Below are 27,510 nucleotides of genomic sequence, written 5' to 3'. Positions count from 1 at the left end.
ATTTCCGTTGCCAACTGATGATTTACTGCACACCCTGGATGATTACTTTGCTACATTTATGATTGGCTGCCTGTCTGAGGGGATGAATGGTTACCTGACTACCTGACTGGCAGGCTGACTACTTTGCTGGCTGACTAACTGCAGACGCCACGTCTGTCAACTCAGACGCTGAAATGGGAGTAGCAAAATTATGACAAGGCTGGTGTGAAAATGATCAAAGGGAAATAACAGTGTGATGCAGGAGAGGGGAAAGGAGAGAGGAGAGGTCTCAGCAAAGAATTACCCTGCTTAGCATGCTGCTCCACAAACGTATACATATTTATGCCATGCACACACACATTTCAAGGTGTTTCCCCTCCTGCCGTACATGCTCACTTAATACACTCTGTCACTGCAACATTATGAATCAATATCTTATATTCTAAAGTCAGTATCAGATTTTTTCAAGGTTTATAGGTCCATAAAAGTACACTTATGAAGAGATAAACACAAAAGAAAAAAGCATATTCAGGGGATTGTGTAAAGTCTACTTGAAATATCTCAATGTAAGGACAGATTCTAACACACTGAAAATGGTATATAGTTTTTCACAAGTAATATTCTGTGTGAATCATAAAAGAGATATCAAACAGCAAATAGAGAATATATTTTTGAACACACTTAAGATTTTCCCCTCACGTCTTGGAATAAGAAGAATCCAGGGCACCAGCAGGGGGTCGAAGTAGTTTCCCTCTCACTGCAGAGGGAACTTATAAAACACCCTGTGACCCTCTCCTCTGCACTTTAATTGAAATTCCTATCAGTGGTCATGCTGCCTCAGGAGGACATGTGGAAAAAATGCAATTTAAACCTAAGAAAGAGAGAGGACGGACACTGTGAGTGCAAACACAGAGGAATAAGCAAGAGTGGAGAAGCAAAACCAAACTGGCAAGTGGAATGTCTCTCAAACCATTTAAAGGGGCCCTGTTATGCTTTTTGAGGTTTTCTCTTTCCTAAAGTGTGTTATATAGGTTTTTGTGCATGAAACACCTTGAGTGGACTCTTTAATGTCTTCCATAACATAATGACATCTCTATGTAACACTTGTGCTTTTTTGGCATGACATTGGGACTAATGGGTGGGACATCTCTAAGCAGAGCCAGCCAGCTAACCAATCAGAGCAGACTCGACTCTGGTTTCAGACAGAGGGTGAAAAGAGCAGCACAGGCAGTATGAGACGGTAGAGGCAACAAATATATACCTCAACATTAGCATAAAAGGGCACCTTTAATTGTACTCCAGCTCAGTTTGATGTATTTTGTCAGTGGAAAATAAGATAAAGAACTATAAGCTCTCCTATAGGAGTGGGTAAGAAAATACACACATCTAACTCCTTCCCTTCACAGAGTCTGCGTTGCCCTTCTTTCTCCTCTCTCTCCCTTTCTTTGTTTACTAAGTGTCGTGTTTAGCCTTAATAAGAGTCATTATAAAGTTACACTCATTAAGTCAACCAACAGACCCAAAAGGGGATCAACAAAAAAAGCAGCATGTTTGAAAAAAGCAGGAACAACCTATTTGTATTTCAAATCTGAGTCACCTGGGTAGAAGGTTTGAATTGGACATGTTCTCGGAGCAGTTTAGAGTTCAATTGGGGGTAGAAGCTCCACATCAATCAAAGCTCCGAGCCTTAATAACATTAAGTCAAGCATTAACAACCCCAATATTAGGAGTACTAACACAACTCTGGGAGAAGTTTAAAACTTTGGGCTCAATATACTTCTGCAAATGTCCTCCAAAAGTTCAAAACCACAGAGAGAAAACCAAATCAAGAGACAAAAAATATTAGACATGAATGTGCATGCTTAAATAACTTGCTTTTCACAGAGAGCTTGATTAGTCAAAGCTTAAAATGTCCCGGGTAATTTATTCTGACAATTTCAACCATGTCAAATCACTGAAAATCAAAAGGCAGTTTTAGTTGATTTTACCAAAATAACTTAATTCATATGTGACTATCCAAGAAACTCAAAAGAAGTTCAAGAAGATTCACACATAAAAATAGTCAATCATTTCTGTGGGCATAGGAAAGCACCTTAAATTACATTTGTAATTTGAAAAAGGGACACAATTACACATTTTCAAATTATGAGCAATGTCAGGGGTCTACAGGGGTCTTGGGTTCGTAATTTCCATTGGTGGAGATTCCAACACATACACTGACGCAAGTAAATCAATAAATTGTATATTTTCAAATGTATGTTGCTCTGAAGGTTGTGGCTCAGTGGATTAGTGCATAGTGGATAGCAAGTTCAAGTCCCACTGCAGCATGTCGTTGTGTCCCTGGGCAAGACACTTCACCCCGAATTGTTCCTGTGGGGATTGTCCACAGTACTGAATGTATGGAAGTCGCTTTGGAAAAAAGCATCTAACGAGAGATATGTAATGTATATACAGTATATGTATATTTTTTGAGACGATAGAAACAGGAAGTAATTTTATGATACCAATCAAAACCAGTATTAAATAGTAAAGACTATATTGGTGGTGGAACATAATATTATATACATTAAAAGTGTAACATGATCTCAAGGGACCAATCTGTCTAAATAAAGGTTTGAAATGAAATGAACATACATGTTCAGCAGGTGATAATATCAGATTGAATAGGTAAACTCTAATTTAATTTACAGTGACTCTTGAAGTCGTTTTTTGATGTAGTTATTTAGATGCTCAGCATAATTGCTGTTTCTATGGCAACCCAACCCCCGTCACACTTACACCCCTCTCAGATTAAAATACACGTTCAGTGTTTTTGATGTTTCCCTTTTTAGAAATGCATTTTCTTTTCTTTTACATCTGCCAAGAATACATTTCTGATCTAATTCCACCCCTCCCCCCACCCCCTCCCTATCCTCCTCAATTTGTTTTATATTATTTCCCCCAACCAGTCGTCTTTTTGCTCCACGAGCGGCAGCAGGCTATTTCATGCTGCATGTGTAATAAAAGGATTAGTTTGTGCTGCTCACATTCAGAATGGGCAGTAAATGGGACAGAGGGATATAAATAGAGACTACCTCGCTCAACACTTTCTATTTTCTGAAACAGATTGCTGCAAAAGAACATATTTTCTCCACATTCATCGTCATTGTCACTATTTTGGTATTTCTATTCATACATCTTACTCTGATTTGGCTTTTGAGGTTTTTTTCTCTTTCCTGTCTGCTGTTGCTGTCAGTTGAAATCAGAATGGACCCGAATAATAACTGTGGGAGAACATGTTGAAAATGTATGTAGTGACATGGCTAAGCATTATGTAAGGATATGATGGCGAGAGGACAATAAACACCATATATGACATAAGCAATGTCCCTGTTGACGTTAAGGTAAGATTATCAGTTACTCTTAGGTCCAGGGCCAAGCAGCTTAAATGTTCAATTATTATATACTACTCTTATATAATCTCCATTGAAGGTACACTGTGGATTGTTAAAGCACTAGTATGCTATGGAGCAATATTGACAAGTAGGTCCCTGATATATTTTCTGTTGCTGCTGCAGTTAGGCTAAGCTGCAATGGAAGATTTTGCTTATGTCATTTTTACATCATAATTCAACTTCCTGTTTCTTTATAAGGTTTTAGCAGTTTTCAATTTCAGACCTATGTCAGTTTTATATACAAGAATTATTTGAAATGAGTGTAATCCTGTATTTGATTATATCACATTAGTCTTGTGTGCTTTGACATCCGGATTATTATCATTAACACTTTCGGTCATGGCACTGTTTTAGTATCATTTTTCCAGAGTTAATTGCCTGAATGTCTGCAGTACAGTTCCGGCAGGCTGGTGGTTTGAAATAGAAAAAAATAAATGTTGTTCTACAGAAACAGATGGGGAGAAGAAATGGTTGCCAGGCTGAAAATGATCTTTAGTCTTTAGGTTTGATTCATGAAGAATCTTCTGCTGATTACATTTGACCATATTATAAGCCAAGGGGTGCACAGCTGGAAAACACAAATTAGCACAAAGCTAATTTAACTGTGTAGTGAGACACTGATCAACTTTGGAGTTTAATTCATCGACCTTCAATCCCAGAGTGTCAGGTGAACATGTCTGAAACGGGATCCTTGGTTTTCAATTGGTCCTGAAGGTCATGAGACTCAGAGAGAGGACTCTTAATTCAGGGAGGATACAATCAATAAGGACGAGACTGGAGTAATGAGGTTGCTGTGTGACGGTCTCTCCTTGGCAACACACTAAACTTGCTGTGCCACAATATGTTCTGCTGGATTGAACCCCCCCCCCCCCCCCCCCCACCTCTCTTTATTCTGCTCATTAACTGTAATACAGGATCAGAATCAGAGACAGAGGCAGCAGACAGCTCAGCGAGGCCTTCACAACATGGAGGTGTTGTGCCAAAAGTGAAGAGGAGCTGCAGGGCTCACACACGGCTGATCACTTCACTGCCCCACTTGTGACTATGAATTCTTATTTTTGTTTGATTTATGTCATTTTTTAGGTGCATACATTCCCGATTAAAATCTTTGATTTTGTGCCAAACAATGAACACTTGGGCAGCCTGCTCTTATCAGTTTGTTTAACATAATGAACTGCTTTTAAACGTTTAATAATAGTTTTCAAATGATCATAAATGAATAGCTTTTATCCCTGTAACCAAGACCAAGATGCAAAGTGCTGGATCCAGAAGTTGATTTCCCATTGTTGATTCACTTTTGTTTAAAGTCAGAGTTGAAGCAAATTCTAGAAATTCCAAACGCTGCGTTCATGTTCAAATTGGGAACAAAACACAGTATATTTACCTAAGTTCATCAAAAAGTTGGGCCAGAACCCTATAGTAAGTAGCTTTAATCTGCTGAATGTTTAATCTTTCCTCTAAAGTGTTGGAAGTTGTAGCTTCAGATCATCGTTAGGGGTGCACAGGGTTCTGAGTTTTTTTTTTACTCAGTTATTGCATGTTTCTCAAGTTTTGAAGCCTTTGACTTTGTATCAAATAATCAAGTGTTCTTTAAATATTTATTCATCCTCCCACTGATGAGAGAAGAGTTTTGAATGTATAACTGTAATGCTCTGTAAATTGTGGCATACCATTATTAAAGGGGGCCTTGTATGCTTTTGTGGGGGTTCTCTATCCTGTGTGTACATAGGTTTTTTCCATGCAGAGGGAGTTTCTTTGAGAATATGAGGGTTTTTGTTCCCCCATGCTGGATCTGAATTGTCTAGTTAGCGCGATAACAGGAAGAGAAGCTGCAGCTCCTTCAGAAGCTGCTGAGAAACTTCTGTTTGAACACATCAACCAAAGTGACCCAAATTCAAAAATCCCATTTTTCCCTAATTTCACGCTGATAACAAAAACATCCAATTTGAGTGTATTTTGCTGTGCCAGCCCCCCTACTGAGTCCAAATGTCTGCAGGAGCACTGCTGTGGGAATTTAACTGTGATATGCTGAGGAAACTGTCACTGTGCTCCGCTGATTTAAAATGGAGAATTTAGTGACTTAAAACTTTCTTAAACTGTATTAAACTCTGCATGCTGTCCCCATGAACAAAGCTATTTTGGGGCCTGATCTGAATTCCCTCCTTGCGCTATTACTAACGTTGTGAACATTGCTGCATTAGTAAGGTTTAGAGCTGCAAAGATAAATGAATAATTGCAAAATGAAAGTATATTTCAAGGAAGAAAGCCGGAAAATGCTTTTTTCAAACTCTTAAATATGGAGATGAATGACTTTTCTCAGTTTTTATATGATATTAAACTGATCGTTTGGTATTTGAATGACTGACAAGATATTTAAAAACGTAATCTTGGACATGTTTCACCAATTTCTGCTATATATTATACCAAAGGATTCATATTAATTTATACAAATAGATGTAGTTGGTTGCAGCCTTAGTAAGGTGTCTGGTTTTCAGGATCAAAGCAGACACTGGATTGGATGGCCTCAAACAGAGTTGAAAAGAAATCCCAGAAAGCTTTGCAAACGCAGGGCAGATATTTGGATGTGTTAACAATGATTTGTAATCAAATGTTCTATGGATGACTTAACTAGTGGTGTCCAATTTTCAAAAGATTTGTTTCTCTGATTACTTTTCAGTCAACATCTATTGAGTGCTGAGTTTTCTAGTTTTTGTAAGGACTCAGAGAAAGAAAAACAACCCTGTTTTCATCCACCATCTTTGATTAAACCACAGTGAGAGCGGAGAATAGTACAAGTCAAGTTTAATGTTCTGTAACCAACAAATAGAAAAGGTGGAAACTTATCGACTATGAAAAAAAAAGCCATTCATCAATGGGCTTCACAGTACAGGAGGAAAAAGCTAATGTGACAAAAACACACACTTTACACAAACAGCTACTTTAGTGTGTACTTTAATGCTTCTAACCTTTTTCAAACACACACAGTGCATGCACACACACACCATATTCAGCCAAAACATCAATATAGGTAACATTTACTGTCAGGTAGCGACAGCCTAATGAGAAAACGCAGCATGACCTTTGCTAGTGCGGCGGGGGGGAAATTGCAGAGCACAGCATAATACTCTCTGACAAAGGAATGAAAGTCAGAGGAAATGTATTCCGGACTGAATGAAGCGAAAAGAGAGTGGAGGGTGCCATTCACCCACATCACAGCCCTAATCACAGCATGGAACTAAATATACACAAAGGCATTGAGTCATCGTAAATATATGTTTTAGGAAAGTATATAACGGTTAGTCAGATTTAGCGTGCCACACAAGGCTGGAGGAAAGTAAAAAATGTTTTGTCATTGCTGCAAAAGCTATGAAAGTAAAAAAAGTCATTCTAAAAGCTTGATACTTTTTGTTGCTGCTGTTTATGTAGTATTTAAATTGCAGTTTAACTTTGTTAAAGTAAACTGCGGGTTAATAAAAAATTGTACTTAACGGTGCATTCTTGTTTTATTGTGTACGTAAGGAGATATTTTTGGTTTGACTGAGACACCAGGTTGATTTTAGGTTTAAAAAATGTTCTGTCAATTAAAGAAACCGAACCTCTTAATGGTCACTAGGGGGCAGATAGATTGGCCATTATCAAATAAATAAAGAATACAAAAATAAACTGACTTGACTGTCATGACCTCAGTCAATTACATTCAAACATTCTGGAATCTCCAAAGGAATCAATTACCTAAGGGATCAATAAATATGGATTTTGAACCCGTATTTTTATGATCATCATTACATTTAACCAACTTCAAGGCCAACATTATTTGGGGTTTTCTTATTCAGTGCGACCCCTGCAATAAGGAATGACATTATAATCAAGCAATAGTAAAAAAAAAAAAAGTGTGCAAAAACTAAATTAAAACTAAGTTAAAAAACTGTTGTTTGTACCTGCACTTTGATGTGTTTCATGATTATGTTTGCATAATATGTGTGGGTTCACCTCAATTTAAGGCTTCCTTCTAGAGCAGTAATTACAAGAAGCAGCTTATTGCTTAATTATTTTCAGGCCAGGTTTACATGGATTAAAACTCTTCAATCCAAGCCTGAAATGTTGGATTGGATGTGGCTAACCCAAGCCAAAGAGAGGCTGTTCACCTGTATCCAGGTATAAACTGGGGCAGGCTGCTGTCTGGGTCACTCTCTCTGTCTAGAGTGTTCTGAACAGAGCTGGCTTATAATCGGACCCCTGTTGAGTTGCTTTCCTGGCAGCGACAGAAAAGCTGTTCGGTTTTTGACCCTGCAGATTCTCGCAGTGCGTTGGGTCACAGCTCGCCCCAGAGCCGATCAATTTGTGAACACGAGAGCGTCGCACAGACAGGATTATTTGGTAGCGTGAGAGGACCCCTCAACCCTTGATTGGATCATCACTGAAACGCTCAGTGTGAAACCAACAGTGGTGAAATTCCTCTAGGAAGATAGGAAATTCATGTAAAACAACACTAAAACTGTAATTCTCAACCTCTGCCAAGAAATGACACAAAGCTTCTAATGCAACCTGTCTGTCAGGGGCAGGGGAAATATGGTCACCATTTAGGGGGTCAGCAGCTAGGAAAGCAACAATGGCTGACTTTGCCTGCCAAGTGTCTGTTTGTACATGTATTCCATATAACTCATGTTATGGCCAAAACATAAATAAGCATATTGACATATTTGATATTTTCAAACACCTAATTAGTGATATATTAAATCAGGAATAACATAGCAAAATATAATATAACAACCCTGTACAGCTGTTTCAATCACATCCAAGCCATTTTTGTCACCTTTTCTTAAAGCCAGCTTTGCAGGAAAATGCCATCAAAGTTCCTAACTCCGCCCACAAAGCTCTGATTGGTTGATCCGTTTTCACTCAGAAGAAACTTAAAGTATGACACATAGGATCCCGTTTAATTCTCAGTTTTAATGCATGACATCAGTTTTTTATTGGCAATACTGACCAATATTATTGCAGAAAGCTCTTTGGTTGGTTAGTTTGTGGTCTGACTGAGGTTAGAAAAAAGCCTTTTCATTTGTACATGTTAAACGTTTCTTCAGCCTTCGATATAATGTGTTGAATTGACTTTTCACCACTCTTGGGTAAAGTCCATTGGTGTCTACCACAATGTAGACACATTCCTAGAAACTCACTTTGCCACTTCAGTAGTTTTCGATCACCTGGTTAAAGAATCCAACAGATAATCCATTACCCAGTGGTGTCTTCCCTGTGATTCTGCAGATTTCACCCATGGTCCTGCTCAGAAAGTATCATTTCTGCTCAGTCTATTTCTGGGTTTCACTCATAAGCTCCAGCGACAGCATCTATTTGCTGAAAACCAATACTGTCTTGGGCTGTGATATTGCGCTTATTGCCATCTTATCTCCCGATGCAGCCACCCAAACACATTTAGGATTTGGAGGCTCCCACAAACATGTCCTCCTGATAACCAGGGCGTGTAAATATATAGAGAGCCTGTGTCGGTCTCTCGCCCACACTGTCACACACTCACAAACACACACGAAAACCTCAAGCTCACACAATAACACGCCTACTGAAAAACACATTCTGTCTTTATTTTCTGTCACAATCGCTGTGGTTTGTGAACCTTCAGGCGATTAGGGATGGTGACTAAGACACACTCGCTGCCTTTTTGCTTAAAAGTCAGAAATTTGACCTACAATCTCAGCCCAGGACAGTGTTTCCCAACGCACAATTAACAGTGACAAGATCACGTTGGGGACAGACAGCTTCGGGCAACACGGCTGTATTTCGTTTTGTTTACTGAGGCAAAATCTGACCTGCTGCGGCATTCTTTTCAGGGCCTTAGTGATCTCTGTGTGCATTTTTGTCAACATGTATCTGCTGTGTGAATTGAGCGACTTCTTCAAAACCGTTGGTGGATTTGGGTACACAGATTTAGCTGCCAAACAACAACCTTTAATGTGACAAATAACCAAACTCTAATCGGTCCAAGTTTGCAAAAGTATTTTCTCTGTGATGGATATTTCCAAAACTTCATAAAGGAGATGTCAGTAATAAAATGGAAACTAGATCAAACATAGATCTCAGATGTGGAGAGTCCTTTTTCAAAATTGTTCCGAACTTGTCTTCAAAGATGTCATGATTAAAAGCTTCAGGTTGAAATAAGAAGCTATTTAAGGTAAATGTAGCTGGGAAAGGACTTCAATGCTTCACTGAAAGTCACAGATCTTTCCCCAAGAGGAAGGGAATACAATATTCAAATATGACTTTAATTAAGCTGTTGGAAAGCAACTTAGAAGTGTATAGATGTATATTTAAATAACACACATTCAGATCTAATTAGCATTTGGCTTGTGATATCAGTGTAACTGCAGTTTTGGTTCAACGTTGTTCATGTCATCTTAAATGTCACACTTCTTGAGCGGGTCAACTGAGCTCAATTAACATCTCTTGAAAGTGGATGTAATGTTATCGTCATCAAACATACAAGGTTAAATTCTAATGTAAAAAATGAATAAAGCTTTTATTCTGGTGTTCAAGGAAAAAAATACTCAAACTAGAATTTGAAAGCACTGTATTTCACCCAACTCTGCAGCTCTACAGGGTGTTTAAGCTTCTTTTAGCACCTTGCTTTACCTATTGACTTTACCCATGTGGTATTAGCCTTGTGCAAATAATGTAAACTCAACTATGATCAATGAATACAACTATAATAAACCCCAATAGCAGCAACTGGCAGCTTAAAAACTGATGTTCATGAGGTGGTGTTGACCAAAATAGAGCTAAAAGGAGAGGGAATATTGCTAAAACATCATCAGGTGGGCACAAATACAACAGCTATTCTGTTGCAGTAATTTATTTAGTTTATCACACTATTTGAGAGTAAACACGCCAAGCTTCGGTGCTAGACCTAAAAAACACAGTTACAGTATAAACTAAGTTTCCAATAATGCAAACGACTATCTTGATGTATAAATGGCCTGCATTTACTCAGCATCCTACTGTATAACATCACCATCGAATTAAAAAAAAAAGCTGAAAGGACGGCTGTTAAGCTACCAACTCAGCAGAGCAGAAAGTGGATTGTATTAACATTCGTTCATCTGCTGATGGGTGAAAAAAACTCAAATCCCGTCACTTTGAGCAAGACATCAGCAGAAAGCCTCAAAAATAAACTCGGTGTACATCACAGTGAACTCTGCAGTGACAGATGTAGCTTTTCTGCAGGAGGTGACAAAAATAAGTTGCACAACACGCGCACATACATCCTACATACAGGAAGTGAAAATTGGTCTCAAGTGTGTAGCATGTCAGAGAAAGAAACATATCACACACCTACACAAGCTGGCTCTTTCTCACTTACACAGCTTGATAAGGGTGTATAGGGAATAAATTGGGTTGAGTGCCGCAAGTCATCGAGCAGCTCTTCACAATTACTGATCATATACACAAGAGTGCGCAACACACACACACACACACACACACACACACACACACACACACACACACACACACACACACACACACACAAATGTACACACAGCAAATAAGCCTGCAAACATGATCTTAATGCCGCAGAATGGTCTGTTCCATATTGTAGGTCTATGGTACTCTCTCTCTATGTCTTCCGACCTCATTTCTCTTTAGCCATCTGGATATCCATCCCCCACTCCTATTTCTGTTTACCTCACACCTATTTTTTCACCATATACATTTTTTTGTATCTTTGTTCCATAATTAGATTAGGAAACAAAGATGGCTGTCTAGCTGGAGCTGAGGTGAAACACGCTGCAAACAATTTAGTTATTTTGAAGGAATCCTGGAACTGAGAGTGTAACTAAAGGGCGTGTTAACTGCGCAAATACTTTTCTTGCAGAAGGTAAAGTTAATTTTTGGAGTAATCAACTTAAAAACTTGTATCCCAAATGAGGGTAATTAAGTACATACAACTTAAAATTCCTTTTAAATCATTTAGTAAAACTAGTCGGAACAACTTAATCTTTTGAGTAATCAACTTCAAAACTTGTGTTTATGCTACCAATTATTAAGTAAGTGGTAATTAAAAACACCTCTGATTGTAGAGGAAAAGCCTTCAACCCTAATTCAAATAAGTTTGTTGCTTTAAGACAATTTCATTAGAAGTTGTCTTAACTCAATAAACATAGATCCAAACATTGCGTTGATGAAAAAGGAAAGGAAAATGTCAACGTTTCAGCCAGAAAGAAAAACTGAAACAGGCCGGCTCAATGAATCCGCCTGAGGCAAATAAACCTGAGGAGGGAGGGGAAGGCCTCTCTGAAATATTAAAATAAATCAGAGAATTCCGCATGGAAACTGCTGGGAATTTTGGAGTATTGAAGGAGGACATAAACGACTGGAGAGAAGGCTTCGGAGAGCTGAAAATAAGAGCGGGTGCAGCAGAATTAAGAATCGCAGAAAATAAAGACCGTGAAATCGGTATGACAAAAGTAGTTTAGTTTACGCACGCTCAGGGCAAAAAGCAGAATGTTACCAGTATAATATTTGCAACAGTTGTTTGTTTTGGATCAGATAAGGAAGACAAGAGGACATTACATTTTAAGCATCCTTATGCAAGGACTACTCTAAAGCAAATGTGTATTTCGGTGGTTGGTGTAAAATTGTGGAATTCTCAACAAAAGGATTTAAAGAATTGTATTATGTATTTTCGAGTTAAAGAAATTGTATAAATAAAGACAGATGGGACTATGTGAAGCAGAATGTGAATAAGTCTTTGTACCCATTGGCCTCCATTGGTAAATATGTTTGATGTCTTTGATGTGATGTCTGTTCTTTATTTGTAGGTATTATTATTATTATTATTATTATTATTATTATTATTATTATTATTATTATTATTATGTGCCGCTTTCCACCTCCTATCCAGTAGGACTCAGATGAGGGTGTTGCACTTTTCCTTGTACATGTGATGTTTTGGTGTTGTTGGTTTTTTGTTTTGTTTCTTTCCGTTTATCGTCAAGTGGGAGATACGTTTTTTTTTTTGTTTCTCTTATTATCCTAAGATACTGTTATGTTTGGCTGTGAATACGTTTGGCTGTGAAAAATAAATATGAAGGACAGACCATCTATTTCTATTTATTAGTTGTTTTTTAAAGGGGCAGGTAATATAACATTGTTTTCTTCTTCCTGCTCCTTTTCGGTCAATGGTGTGTTAATAGAGACAAGTTTTGTTAAAGATTATTTTACATTAAGATTTGCATACCATGAACGGAACAAAAAAAAAAGAAATAATTGCTTTTCCCCCTTTTGTTAGGTGGTTTCAAAAACAGAGAAACAAAAAAACACCGTTCTCCAACCAGCACCATCCAACCCAACTCTCAGGAGAAGACAAACACATATAAAAAACTATATTAAACAAACAAACAATCAGTACATAAAATGAAATAAGATTAAAAAGAGAAGGGAGCACGATACAATTAGCTTTCTTCAAAGACGGATGCATTAAAAATCATTTAAAAAGGCTGATGAACCTGATTGACAGAGAGCTGTGACACCGTGAAAGTGGTAAAAGTTGGGGTCTAATGAGGGTATATACATATGAGATTTGCAAATATAACTTCATGTTCTTACCAAGTTCACTACATTTTCTTTTGATGTTGCTTTAATTGGTCCCTTATCCATCTGTGCCCTCTCTTTCATCCATCTGTACATCATATGCTCTCACTGAGTATGACCTATTTGCCCTTTTAACATCTGAACTCCTCTCCATTATTACTTCTTCTCAAATTCAATATTCTTTTGGCATGGCTTGACAAATATTGAATTCTATTGTATAACACATGTAGAAAATCCACAATGGAGTCCCGAATACATTAAGTAAATCAAATATTGAGGTTTTATCCCAGAGAATATTACACTTGATCTATGTCCACCAGCTTTTATTTCCTTCTTACTTCTTCACTGTTCTCTCCCCTTTCACCCTCCTCTCCCTTTCTTTCTCCCCCTCTAATCTCTCTATCTCCCTCTCCTTATCTGTACTCCCATACCTCACACAGCACTACGGTGTATCGCATTGTAAAACGTGGAGCCATTTATAGGCTGGAGGTTATTGGTTGAGAAGGGGGCGGGGAAGGGAGTGAGGGAGATAGAGGGGGAGGGATTTTCACACAAGGAGCAAATGTACAGTATCTTAGCAGAGAGGGCGCTGTCAAGGAGAGCATTAATTGTTTCAGCAAATTACCCAATGTATACATTCACATTTCTTTCATGTCCCTAATAATTATAAAGGAAGTTAGTGAGCCAACTGATTTCCCGTCAACTTAACAAAGTAAATATTTTTACCGAAACCATGTTGTTTCCTTAAACCAATCAAAGTCGCTCTGGTGCATAATCTTAACCCTGGGGTTGGCACACCAAAAGTGTTTTTATTGGACAAATACTGTTGTCCTGCCAACAAGGGAGGCACATTATATTACATTACATTTAGCTGACGCTTTTATCCAAAGCGACTTACAATAAGTGCATTCGACCAAGAAGATACAAACTTGAAGAAAAATGAATCATATAAGTACATCAGGTTTCATAGAGCCAACACATTTCAAGTGCTACTCAACTGGCTTTAGATAAGCCAGTCCTTTATTAGTATATAAGTGCTTTGTTAATAATTCTATCGCTCGAAGTGGAGTCGAAAGAGATGAGTTTTCAGTCTGCGCCGAAAGATGTGCAAGCTATCTGCTGTCCTGATTTCAATGGGGAGCTCATTCCACCATTTTGGAGCCAGGATAGCAAACCCACGTGTTGGTGAATTTGAGAAGAAGTAATAAGTGCGGGTGCAGCGAGCCGTTTGGCTGATGCAGAGCGGAGTGCACGTGCTGGGGTGTACGGTTTAACCATGTCCTGGATGTAGGAAGGGCCAGATCCATTCGCAGCATGGTACGCAAGTACCAGTGTCTTGAAGTGGGTTCTAGCAGTTACTGGAAGCCAGTGAAGTGAGCGGAGGAGCGGCGTGGTGTGGGAGAATTTTGGAAGGTTGAAGACCAGACGAGCAGCTGCATTCTGGATGAGCTGCAGAGGTCGGATAGCACATGAAGGTAGACCATCCAGGAGGGAGTTGCAGTAGTCTAGGCGTGAGATGACGAGAGCCTGGACCGGGACGTATCCTCATCTTTGTTTCCTTCTAAAGGCCATGGATATATTTAGTTGTTCATTACATAATTTGAAGGACTTTTTGTATCTACTAATGCTAATTGACTTTCTGCATGTTAAAGAAAAATCAACATACAGTACCTTTTACTCAGTATCATCTTTAGCCCCCCTCAAAAATAAAACTGTTACTTTCAAGACCTCCTCACCCTGGTTCACACCCGCACTACGTAAAATGAAGCAGTGAGGCCGCCTCTTGAACGAACTTTCAAAGAAATCATCCTTCGCAGTCCATTACATCAGCTACAAACTCCATCTCAATGCATACAGAGATGCTCTTATTGCTGCTAAATCTGCCTACCTCTCCAACATCTTCACTGACCACTCCCGTAACCCCAGGACCCTCTTCTCCACAGTTAAAAAGCACTTCAAACCCCGTGCTGATAACCTCCCTACTTCTACTTCCGCTAATTGCAGCTCATTCCTCCAGTTTTTCGCAGACAAAATTAACGCCATTAACCACTCCTTCTCAGCTCCATCTGATATACAAGCATCTCCCCCAACCTCCACCGCTACCATTTCTCCCCCCATCTCCCTTGACCTCCTGACTCCTCCTCCCCAGCGCCGCCTCTCCCAGTTCAACCTCGTTACCCCACTTGAAATACTCCATCTGATCGGTTTCTCAAATCCCACAACCTACTCCCTTGACCCTCTACCCACTCCTCTCCTGAAGTCCTGCCTCCCCGTCCTCTGCCCCTATCTTGCTAACCTTTTCAACTCCTCGCTGTCCCATGGAACCGTCCCCTCTGCCTTCAAAACTGCTGCCGTTACTCCAATCCTCAAAAAACCTGGTCTTGATCCCTCCTCCCTCGCTAATTACCGCCCCATCTCCAACCTACCATTCCTCTCAAAAACTCTTGAATGCATTGTAGCCAAACAAATTCACTGCCATCTCCAAACCAACCAGCTTTATGAACCCCTTCAGTCTGGATTTCGTCCTCACCACAGTACAGAAACTGCACTTGTCAAAGTCCTCAATGACCTCCTCACCTCTGCTGACACTGGTTCCCTCAATATTCTCATCCTCCTCAACCTGAGTGCAGCCTTCGATACCGTGAGCCACAACATCCTGCTTACCCAGCTCAGGAACATTGGTATTGAAGGTATTGCACTCAGATGGCTCCAGTCCTACCTCACTGAACGATCCCACTTCATCTCCCTCCCCAACCACTCCTCTGCCACAGCTTCAGTCACCCAAGGCATTCCTCAAGGATCAGTACTTGGCCCCCTCCTCTTCATCATTTACATCCTGCCCCTCGGTCAGATACTCCGCCACTTCAACCTGGACTTCCATTGCTATGCTGATGACACTCAGATCTACCTCAGCACCAAATCCCTCCATAACCCACCCCTTACCCACATCGATTCCTGTCTGACAGCTATTAAAACTTGGATGCAACATAACCTCCTCAAACTGAACAGCAACAAAACAGAACTCCTCCTAATTGGCTCCAAATCAACCCTCAGCAAGGTCACTAACATAACGGTCACCATCGATGGCACTATTGTTTCCCCCTCCAAAATGGCACGCAACCTTGGCGTAATCTTTGACCCCACCCTCTCCCTTGAACCTCACATCCGCCAAACAGTCAAAACCTCATTTTTCCACCTCCGCAATATTGCAAAAAATCCTACCTTCTCTCACCCGCCCCGCAGCCGAACGACTAATCCATGCCTTCATTTCCTCCCGTCTTGACTACTGCAACTCACTTCTTTACGGAATCAGCACTACATCCCTCAACAGACTCCAACAGGTTCAAAATGCAGCCGCACGTCTCCTCACGCATACCAAATCATGGCATCACATCACCCCAGTCCTCAAAGACCTCCACTGGCTTCCTGTCTCCCATCGCATCAATTACAAAATTCTGGTCCTCACCTACAAAGCACTCCACCATTTGGCCCCCCCTTATCTCACAAACCTTCTCACTCCTTATCAACCCCCACGGTCCCTCAGATCCACCGCAGCCGGACTCCTATCCATTCCCACATCCACACTCTGCAGCTTTGGGGACAGAGCCTTCTCAGTAGCAGCTCCTAGGCTCTGGAATTCCCTCCCCCAAGATCTCCGTGACTCTGAGTCCCTCACAGTCTTTCAGTCCCGCCTCAAAACACATATTTTCAACTCTGTCTACCCATAAGCCCCCCCCCCTCTCAGTCAACTTCCTCTTGACTGCCTTTTTATTTTTTTATTTTACTATACTTACTTGTTTCCCTGTCCTTGTTTGTCTACCCTCCCTCATATTGTAAAGCGTCTTTGAGTTGTGAAAAGCGCTATATAAATAAAATGCATTATTATTATTATTATTATTATTATTATTGTAAAGAGCACTCATCATTTGTATTATTGTGAATTAATTTGAAGATCTTCAGCATTGCTTTGAGACTATTACCAAGTATTGCATGTATATCTAAAGACTGATATGTCTTATTCCTCCATCTATGGCATAGAGCACCATTCTTGTCCAAATAAATGTGTCTTAATGACCATGAATGGGACAAGCTGTCGCCATGGGTGACTTCATTACAGTCAACATGGGCACGGTATTATATTTCAAGTCAATCCCAGATACAGCATCTTGCCGCTTTAAAACGACACAAGAGCACTAAATATGTATTCTTCCGCAGCTGAATTTTTTTCCTAAAAATGCACTCTTCAGAACTGTTTCAGTAACTCACGCTAACAACATGGTATCAAGACGTTTTTGAAAGGTACTTAGCCTTTCTTAATGAAATCATTCATTAAAAGAGCATTCCTAAAGATTAACATATTCAGTGAGAACCAATGGGACTAAGTGCCACAGACACGGAAGGTAAGTCGGCCCCCTTATCCCTTCAAGAAAACACACATATCCCTTTGCCATAACGCTTTATAGTGTCAACGGCACAACATGATGACTGACTGATAACTCAGTCGTGAATGTGAGGGGAAGAAAAGGAGGGAGGGGAATGACTGAAGGAGCATGGGAATGTGCAGAGATTGAGGGAAAAAGAAACGGAACTACAAAGCAATCGAGTGCTATGGATGGGAGGAAAGGGAGAGTGAAGGAAAGGGAAGTGAGAGAGAACGACATCCTCTTCTCCTATATAAAGATTGCGAGTGTGCACAGGATACAGAGAGAAACAGAGAGAAAGGGGGAGAAGGAGGAGGGAGTAGCAGAGCATGCAGAGGAAACGAAAGTGATAGGAGCAGGCAGTCAGGCAGAGCAAAAGAGGGAGGGAGTGTGAGAGAGTGGGGGGAGCAAACACGCTCTGCACGTGATTCAATCTGTTCACATGGCCTTGTATTACGCCACGTTATAAATACTCGATGTAAGGGGCTTCTTGCCGCGTAAACCCCTCACCTTTTATTCAGAATGGATTTTGAGTTTTGAAAGCAGCATGGCAGACACCTGCAGTGCAGATTTGTTTTTATTTCATATAGAATATTGGATGAAAGCAACAACGTCGCCGTGAATCCCCTGAACAGAGGAATGCGAAAATAATGCATCAGAGCATGTACAGCTCTGTTGTCGTTCACGGAAGAGAGCTGAAGCTGTCATCTGCTCTCTGAGTCCCTGTGTTATATAATGATGGATAGGCCTTTGCTCAGTGCTCTTCTCTCCTACAGCGGCACAAATCAAACCCAGGATGCGTCATGAATTCATGAATTCAACAAACACACACACTGGTGTTTGTAGGCCAGCTGTAGCCCTTCTCTGGCATTGTTTCCACAAAACATCGACCTGATTAAGTCTCTCTACAAAAGCCTGCCTACTGAATTTAAGGCTGAGGTGCTACAGTGAACCAGGATTGGCGCAAAGACAAGAGATGTTAGCATATGTGTTAGCCGAGTGAAGCTAAACGAGTGATTTGAGCTGTAGGGGAGACAGTACCAACATATTCAGGAAAACTACAACTTTGTATCACATTTGAAACACGTTGGTTGTGTTGTATAATGTGTGTCTGCTGATGTGTGCAGAAGTTATTTCAGGTCATGACAAGGTACTGTCAGGACACATACACATGTTTTGGTCAGCGTTACGCCATTGCATGTTTTGGTATATGAATCATAATTTGGCCGATTGCCAAAAAGGAGATTGCTATTGTGTATATGAGTGCATAAATTAAGGATAGTAAAATAAATTCAATAGAAAATTAAAGAATGTAGAAAAAAACCAAGAAATTCATAAAGTATGACATTTAAGTAGAAAGATGAAAAAAATACCACTACAAATATGCACTATATTTGCAAATTACAATCAGGGTACTTGAATACTTGAAAAAGGCTGACAGTGAGAATGGTTGAATATTTTTCATAAATACACATTAATGTTTGAAAGTGTAAGGAATAGCATGATTTAGTGTTGTTAGCTGTACAGTGTATTTTTTGTATGTTATGGCACATTATGATGTTGAACTGGGTTATTGTATAATCTAATACATGGGATGAGATTAGAATTTGGATTTTGCTTATTGTCATTGCGAATATCGCATATCTTATTTGCTGTCATGGATGTGGCAATCAGCAGTCGGCTCTGATTGGAAAGGGTTTGATATGTAATGGTATGGCACGGTAGGTATGTCGGTAAGCACCATATATCTGTCTTCTAGTCATTAACGGGAAGCGTTGCCGTTGCTGATAGTACCAGTACTACACACACACCGTCAAACACGCGCCTACATAGCCAGGCAAGCCCCTTAACGTACTCACATACACACACGCCCACACTCACGCACACATGCACAAACACACACATCCAGCACCCTTCTCTCGCCCATGCGGAAACATGAATGCTTCAAGCATCCAGCTGCATAATCTCCAGCTCAAACCATAAAAATTGTCACGGTGTATAATGATAATGGAGAGAAAAAACGGTTCGGCTGTGTGTTTTCCATCTACTGTCAAAGACACGTCCCATTCAAGAAAATACGCCAAAGCACAACCCTAGATGGAGGAAGGAGGAAATACTATTACAGCACATGACACAAAACCATATTCTGAAAGCAACAGCCAAAGATACTGTCTGATGATAACTGTAACAGAGACATTACATGCATACCTGCAGGGGCATGGTGCTGGTAAGCCACCTTAACATGCAATGTCAAACCTATTTTGGGAATCACGTAAAAAAAAAACGCTCAGCGGTGCAGCTGTAGTGTTTCAGCACCACGGACAGCTCTCGGGGTTTTCAGCATTCAGACCGGGAAGTCACTCCTCTTAATATTTGAATATGTCATGCTTAAAAGCATGCACGAGTGAAAGCACACTTAGTTTTACATCCCATTTCTCTCAAATCTCATCCAAACCTCTTATCCAACAACCGTTTCCGCGTTAAAACACACATCGGGATGCACTTCACCCAGCCCCTTTTTACTCGAACAACCTCCGCTACTGCCGCTCCTACCTGGTCATTCCCATCCCGGGGCCTCCGACCCCGATCCCTCCCCCGGCAGCGGTTCCGTTGACCGGCTTCATGTGCTGTCCTGCCCCCGGTACTGTTGCGGTTCCTCCGGGCATCGCCGACCCCATCATGACGGCGGCTCCCGGCTCTCCGGGCTGCCCGCCGCCCTCCATGCTCGCTTCGTTCCCCATCTCGGTCTCGGCTCAGGAGACGGGAGGGAGAAGGAAAAGGTGGACGGTCAAATGCGTTGGTGTCGCTTATATGTGTCGCTATTTTTCTATGTAATCGGTAAAATAATGAATGGAAAAAGGGGGGAGCGAAAGCTGGTAGAGCGAACTCAGCGTTGCTCCTCCAACACCGCCATCATCATCATCAGCTTCAGGACCAGTAGGGCTGCCTCCTGACGTGATGACGGGAGCGTGCCGCGCGGCCAAGGCAACTGACGGGGGGGGGGAATAAACGCGCGAAAGGCGAGAGGAACCGAGATTGGATTAGATCAAAGTTAAATGAGCCCCGTGAGCGAAAGTGGGTCGCAGAAGTAGCAAGATTAGGATACAACAAGCAATATGGAGAGAAAAATGTTGCACAATATGACCTCAGGTTGGTGATCATCACAAGGAAAATAGACACTAATTGAAAGAAAATTAAATTACTTATAATGGAGGTATTCTTATCTTGTTTTCTTCCTGAACATTCATTGTCCCTGTTCATACCTTGGACAATATCTTATATTAATATACCACATTCAGATGTATGCTGTCATAAAGGCTTCTGTTACCCGAATTAAGTAATTAAGTTCAACTAAATGACCAACCACCCATCAGACCATAGAAAAATAACACTTTAATATTTCTAGTCTGCTTACAGAAGGGAATAATTGCAATGTGAATGTTCCACATACATGAGCCAAACACACTCTCCGTGATCACGTTATTGGATTTTCTCACAGCTATATGAAAGGCAGAATTGCGCAACCACAGACGCGTGCACGAGCTATGTGGCTGTATATGCTCTTGAGGCTTAAGAGACGAGAGAAGGGGAGAGTGAAGAGAGGCAGGGAGGGAGGGAACTTCTGTATGCGTGCACGTTCACGGGACACTTTCTCACTTGAAGAAGGGCTAAAAGAGTGACACGAACGCGCAGAGGCGTCAGGATGAACTACACCGGAGCGTCACGTGTCAAAAAACACTCCATGGTGTTACACACCTGCTGGCCGTATTCAACCTGAATGATTTCCTAAAGGACTGGCTTCTGTAGGCTGTGTATCGATTATTTTTTATTCGAAATTAATTATGAGATGTAACTGTTGGTTTATGGTCCTTTGATTGATTGAAAATTGTGTTTGAGAATTAAAGCATTTACTGTAGTCAGCTTAACTAAGCCAAGAGGCAGTCCCTGTGTTATGCATGCGTCCAGGAATGTAGCCAGAAATGTGTGACTCTATAGCTGGTCAAAAATAAATAATTATTTATATTTGTGCCAGTTATGTTATTATGATCGAGAATACAAACTAATGTAATAAAAAACAAAAAACATGTTTAATATATCTAATTGTAGAATGTAAAATCCTCCTTGTGATGTCCAAAGATCCTGAGGCTTCTTGATGGGTTGATCTGGGCCTGTCTGTCACTATGTTCATCACTATAAAGCAAAACTTTAAAAATCAGTGTGTATCAAACAACTAGAAAAATAATAAGCCAAACAAAAAAAGAATAGGTCAAATGTCAATAGCATTTGTCGTACGCAGAAACATTTTACTTTCATAGCTGAGGTTTCTATTTAACCAAGAGCAACTGAAATGTTTCCTGTTCAGTTCACCCATTGCAAACATTAGAAAGACCTTAACCGTTGCCATATTTAATTTGAGTGACCTGTCATAGCAGCAGCAGCAACAACAACAGCAGTGAGGACAAAATAGCATCAACACCAAACAGGTTAAAGAGAAAGGGAGAGTTAAAGAAAAACAAAGGGCATTACATCCATCCTTCCCACAACAAAAACAACAAAGTCGGTCAGATAACCGCCTCCGAGCAACTCCTCACCCCCCAGCCTCTGGGAAAAGGTCCACTCTCTGTTCCCTTGCCAAGTGTCTCCCTCTGAGGCCAGACTTTACGGAGAGGAAGAAAAGCTGCCAGCGAACTTCAGCTGCACACTGTGCAGTGACTCTCTCAGCGTAAAGAGAAGAGACAAAGTGGTGCTGCAGCTATGAAAGATAAAGGAAAACAACTAAGCTAAGCTTCTAAGCTTCTTTCAGATTTCATATTTCACAAATAATTCCATGAGTTTCATTTTAAGAAACTTTTTTCCCTTTTAGTCAAACTGTTTGTTCAGCCCAGGGTTAACAGGGCTATAAACAGGCATGCCCTTGTTACTGTCGGTCAAGATGACGACAGGGCTGATTGCTTAAGTTCCTCGTCAACTTTTTTTTCCCCCCATTTTTTATTTCCTATAATTAAGCTTTAACTTGTACTATTTTATAAATGAGATTGTCTTTTTTACATATAAATGAGCATTGTTGAGGAGAGCCTGTACGGTGGCTGACAGTGGCCAACGCGGTAAAACGGCCCAAAACACTTCCAATAAGAGATACACTCTACAGTTTCAAGAACGATGCAAATAAAACAACATTTTCTCTGTCACTAGAAACGTACAGGAAAACATTTTTGGGCGAATTTTAATAATGTGATCACATGATTCCTTTAGATCTGCTAGCTAGCTAACGAAGCTAACCTAATCATTTCAAACATGCTGACACAACGTGTACAGAACAGACTAACTCTGCCAACAGTAACTGTTGGCCAGTTTTATAATCCCTCAACAAGCGTTCCGGTCCCAGCTGTGTATCTCTTTTTAGTGTCTCCTTGTTTTTGGAGCATTTCGTTTATGCAGAGCTTTTAGTAAACTGTGTGCATGCTTCCTCAAGTTTGTGAATGTCTAAATGCTGCCCATTTGTTGTCAAGTCGGTAAAGATGTTCGTCCATTTGCATGTGTTTTGGCACATTGGTGTTTTTTACATTTTCCAAGTTTTTTAAACTTCATCGTGTAAGTGTATCGCGCTTCTGTCAGCCAACGAAAGCCTGAGATCGAAATGTCTTCATTGGCACAACTATGTAAGAAATGAACATTAAAACATTTTCACATGATTGTGTTTTCAACATTTACAATTTACGCTACAAACAAGAAGGAAAGTGAAGAAATGTATACATTAAAGAAAATGCCATTGCCTCCAACAATGTTCACACTACCGTAAAAGGCCTGTTATGACTCAAAAACCTAAAAGCTACCAAAAAAGGTCCTACCACAGACTCATGAATATTATTTATCGGGATAACATTAAACTCCACTGCACTTGAAAGCATCAGGTAATCCACACATACTCATCAGCACGACGTCAAGCAAAAGCAACATAGACACATTTACATTAAGAACAAAATGGCAGCACATAACCTAAAGCAGAGCTTATGGGACACAACAGAGGCAGTACAGACACCTGCCTTTCATATATAACGCAGCCTTTTAAACAGACAGGCTTGAAAAGACCAGAACATATTTACAAAAACACGAAGACCTTGAGGAGACGCAACAAAGCTCTCCTCCATGAAGTTACAGAGTTAAATAGAGAACTGAGACTCTTAAACGCAACAATGCTGATTTGATTCACAGCAAAGCAAATGCAAAGTTAAGCACTCCACAGGGACAACCCAGCTAAGTGCCAAACGTAGTCAGATTCTGGATTTATGCCAACATACGTATAGTAAGTAATTGTGCCTCCACAGAGCACTCTGCGTAGAGCGGCAGAGAAATGCTTGTTGGATACATCACCTGTTGGTTAATAATGCCAATGTTGTCTAATTTACACACTTCAGTGAATACACAACAACAAGGTGAAAAAGCACAAGTGTGACCTTTGGGTGCCCTGCCATCTTTGTCATGTGTGTAAGATTTGGTAAATGTTACACATTAATCACAAAACCACTCATGCAGATAGTTTGGTCTAGTGCCATTTTTCATTCTCAGTTTGTTTTCAGAGAGATCTGAGGATTATGGCATGGGACATTTGAGGAAACATTTTCATTCCATTGGCAACAGGATACAATTAAAAAAACAATTGTCAATTCATTATCTTCCGTGCTTTAATTTGCATGATTTAAAAACTTGTATTAACTGTAGGGCCACTTGGGTAAACACAACACCAATATTCGGCCAACTTGTTAGCAAACAGTTGGCCTTTACTTTTTGCTTAATCTTCACCTACTCCTGAGAGAAATACCTGACTTTAAGCTGATAAAAGCTCCTCTATGTTTACCGGCTAGCTGCTGTTAAGCTTTTTTAGGACCAGAATAGTTTCCGAATAAGTGTCAAATCATCAGTTGAACACCTGTTTTGTTAATAGATGTGGCTGTTTAGTTTTGAAAGGTAGTTTTAAAAAAAATGTAATTATACATTTTGAAATCTGATATGATATAATCTGCTAACTAAGTGATATACTGTATCTGGGGGTGGTGGATCTTTTTTTAAATATGTAATTTAGAAGAAGTTTGCCGAAGTAATAAAAGGTATATGAATGTAACACGTTATGTACGTGTAGACTTAAGATTCAAAATTCTAAGCCCCCATGACAAAAAAATGTTTGTCAACTGAATTGAAACACAGCTAACGCCTGCCAGTCTTTACTGACCACAGTAAGCTTAGGGACATTTTTGAATTGGCTCTTGGAGGCCATAAAATAGCCTCCAGCATTTGTCATCTCCAAGCGGTCTCTTTTCAATCTGCTATCATGAAGTGGCTGGTGAATTGTGGGACCCAACACACAGTTTCTCATCCAGTGAACAGTCTCCTGCTCGGGAAACCTGCGACACCGGGATCGATCACTTTGACAGACCGACTCAATGACGCGACTGTGGGGGCGAATACTTAAGGAGATTAAAATGAGCAACGTGCCAGCGCTCCACTTCATACCAAGCAACAGGCCGAGGCAGGGCAACCCTATTGGTTAGCCGGGGACGGTTGGTAGAAGGATTTATGGGTGGGGTTGGACCCCCATCAGCACTGCCCGAGTCCAGAGGTAGCAACAGAGGAGATTCAGGTCATTCATTTCCTTCCAGGGTGTCTATCCTTCCTTTGTCTTCACCTACCTCAACCAGCAAGTCAGGAAACGAGGCATTGAGAAATTAGAGGACCACAAAACTATTTTGGCTCCTCCATGAACATCACACATTTGAAATAATAAGTATGATAAGTATATTTTGCAATCATTTGCACGTTTATTTCCATTCATGTGTATTGAAATTATTGGAAAATAATCTTTGCCTAAATGTGAAACACTGTGTGTGTATGCTTTGGAAAGGTATTTGAAATTATGAGATGATGTTGTACCTATAGATTTGGTTTGCAGTTAAAAGAGGCAAATATTTAAAAAGAGTACGACATGCACCTTCACATTTATAAACCGCTAGTCAAAACACGAAGCAATGATTCGTGGGCAAAAGCAAGCAGAAACAAAACAAATATTATCCTACAAGCATCCAACAATGACAGCATTTTAATCCTGAAAGTGTTCAAAGATCATCATTATTGCTTCTGAGTTCAATTTGTTTTTATAATTGACTCCCCTTACAAACATCTAGCCCGTTTACAAGCATTCTGTTTTAATTTCCACATCTCGACAGCATCATAAACCACTGTTTTGCTTGAACCTAAGCCTAAACATTAACAAAATAAACATAAGGTGGACAGGAAATGTAATGGATCTGTATCATTTACTCAAATTGATTCTTCCTTTTATAGATTTCTCTCTCTCCATATCAGGATTGAGTCACATGAGGAAGTAATTCCTCCTCTCGAGGGGAATTTAGGTCCATATAATGCCTTGACAGAAATATTTGTTCAATCTTCCCTGACCATTAACTTCAATAAAATGAAGATGTCAGTAAGAGGGGTAAGGGGATTGTTTTTTTTTTGCTACTTCAAGTTATGTCAGGAAAATGTGGGTTGTACCATTAATTTCTTACCTTTTCCCCATTCCTTTAATACTTTTTCTTTCCTCGTTCCACATTTACAAACAATTTGAAAATATCAGACATGTCTATCAAAGTGTCTCAAGGCACTTCGAAAGTATGGACACTCAATCAGGAACCCTTGGCGGCATATTTTATTGGGCTAAGTACCCCTTAAGAGTAACTTTGTTTAAAACTTAAGTACATTACATACATATGTTGTTCATACAGCTAAAAAGGCAGCCCTTTGACAGAAAAGTTCTCAACCTAACATAACCAAACTCAGGCTATGCTAACTTGACATAATCTTAATAAAAAATGAACAGGCTAAACAGCCAGAGCAGACCACAAAGGGGGAAATATAACGGTTGCACACACTACTTTTTTAACAAGGGGGTAACAGAAAGACAAACACAACCATCTACATTACAATAACACTAACTGTTTACCCTTACAATTGACACATCTAAGAGCTATCATAGTCTAAAGAAATACAAATACATCTCTAAAGTTAACATCTCAATCCATCCCATGATTTATGGGCACTTTGAACATTCTGATTGGCCACTTCCTGTATTTATCAGCTCTGCTTAAAGGGGTTACTCAAGTAAAAGTACAAAAGTTTGAGCTTCAAAATACACTTACTGTTAAGCACTGAGCCTGTTTTTCAGGTCTCAGGCTCCAAAAATGACATTCCCAAAACAATTGACCATATCTTCCCTTCTAAAAGGGTTAAATTAATAATCTTTTTTCTCAAAGTAATGATAAACCTGTGAGCTGGATGTACAAAAGTGTGTGTGTGTGTGTGTGTGTGTGTGTGTGTGTGTGTGTGTGTGTGTGTGTGTGTGTGTGTGTGTGTGTGTGTGTGTGTGTGTGTGTGTGTGTGTGTGTGTGTGTGTGTGTGTGTGTGTGTGTGTGTGTGTGTGTGTGTGTGTGTGTGTGTGTGTGTGTGTGTTTCGGGGTAGGTTTCGCTGTGTCTCCCTGTCTCGCAGACGGCCACTGGGCTCACAGGGAGGGGGCGGGCAGGAGCTCCAACAAGCCGTTTAGGACAGAGAGTGAATACACATACTATACAGAGATATTGTATGAGAAACCAATGTGAGTTTGGATAATTGCACAATATAAATGTATTTTAGTATGCCTCAACAATGTAATTATGATCAGTAGAAATGGCCATGACATGGGACCTTTAAATGAATTTAGTGGAGTAAAAGTAAACAATTGACCTCTGAATTGTAGTTGAGTAGAAGTACAAAGTAGCATACATTGAAATACTCAATTGAAGTACATCAACATTTGTACTTAAGTACAGTATTTGAGTAAATGTACTTAGCTACTTCCCAACTCTGGCTGTGTGTCTTCTTATATATGTTGCTAATGTATGTGCATGAGCTCAAAAGGTCAACAAAGTAAATGAGGATAAAATGAAGTGTAAATTAAAGAAAACTAAGGTGTTCGCACTGAGTGTTAGATGTTAAACAAACACATATATTTCTCTGTGATGTTGCCTTCAATAGTTCTTTACCT

The 27,510-nt window shown here is 40.1% G+C and overlaps 1 protein-coding gene across 8 annotated transcripts in view; it reads right to left on the bottom strand.

Annotated features, from left to right (window-relative positions):
- bsna (bassoon presynaptic cytomatrix protein a) overlaps positions 1–20,347 on the bottom strand; it is a 157,531-nt gene extending 137,184 nt beyond the window's left edge. For 7 of the 8 annotated variants that reach the window (XM_079675130.1, XM_079675137.1, XM_079675132.1 and 4 more), the window contains exon 1: positions 19,991–20,347. In XM_079675130.1, coding sequence (XP_079531256.1) covers positions 19,991–20,178 — 188 coding nt within the window. In that variant the 5' untranslated portion in view covers positions 20,179–20,347. The remainder of the gene's footprint in view (positions 1–19,990) is intronic. The other variant, XM_079675136.1, reaches the window with a different exon arrangement.
- Positions 20,348–27,510: the final 7,163 nt, after the last annotated feature.

Source organism: Notothenia rossii, assembly GCF_949606895.1.
Source record: "Notothenia rossii genome assembly, chromosome: 4".
Taxonomy (NCBI): Eukaryota; Metazoa; Chordata; class Actinopteri; order Perciformes; family Nototheniidae; genus Notothenia; species Notothenia rossii.
Note: the sequence above shows the minus strand (reverse complement) of the source record. Positions and strands in the feature narration are given on the sequence as shown.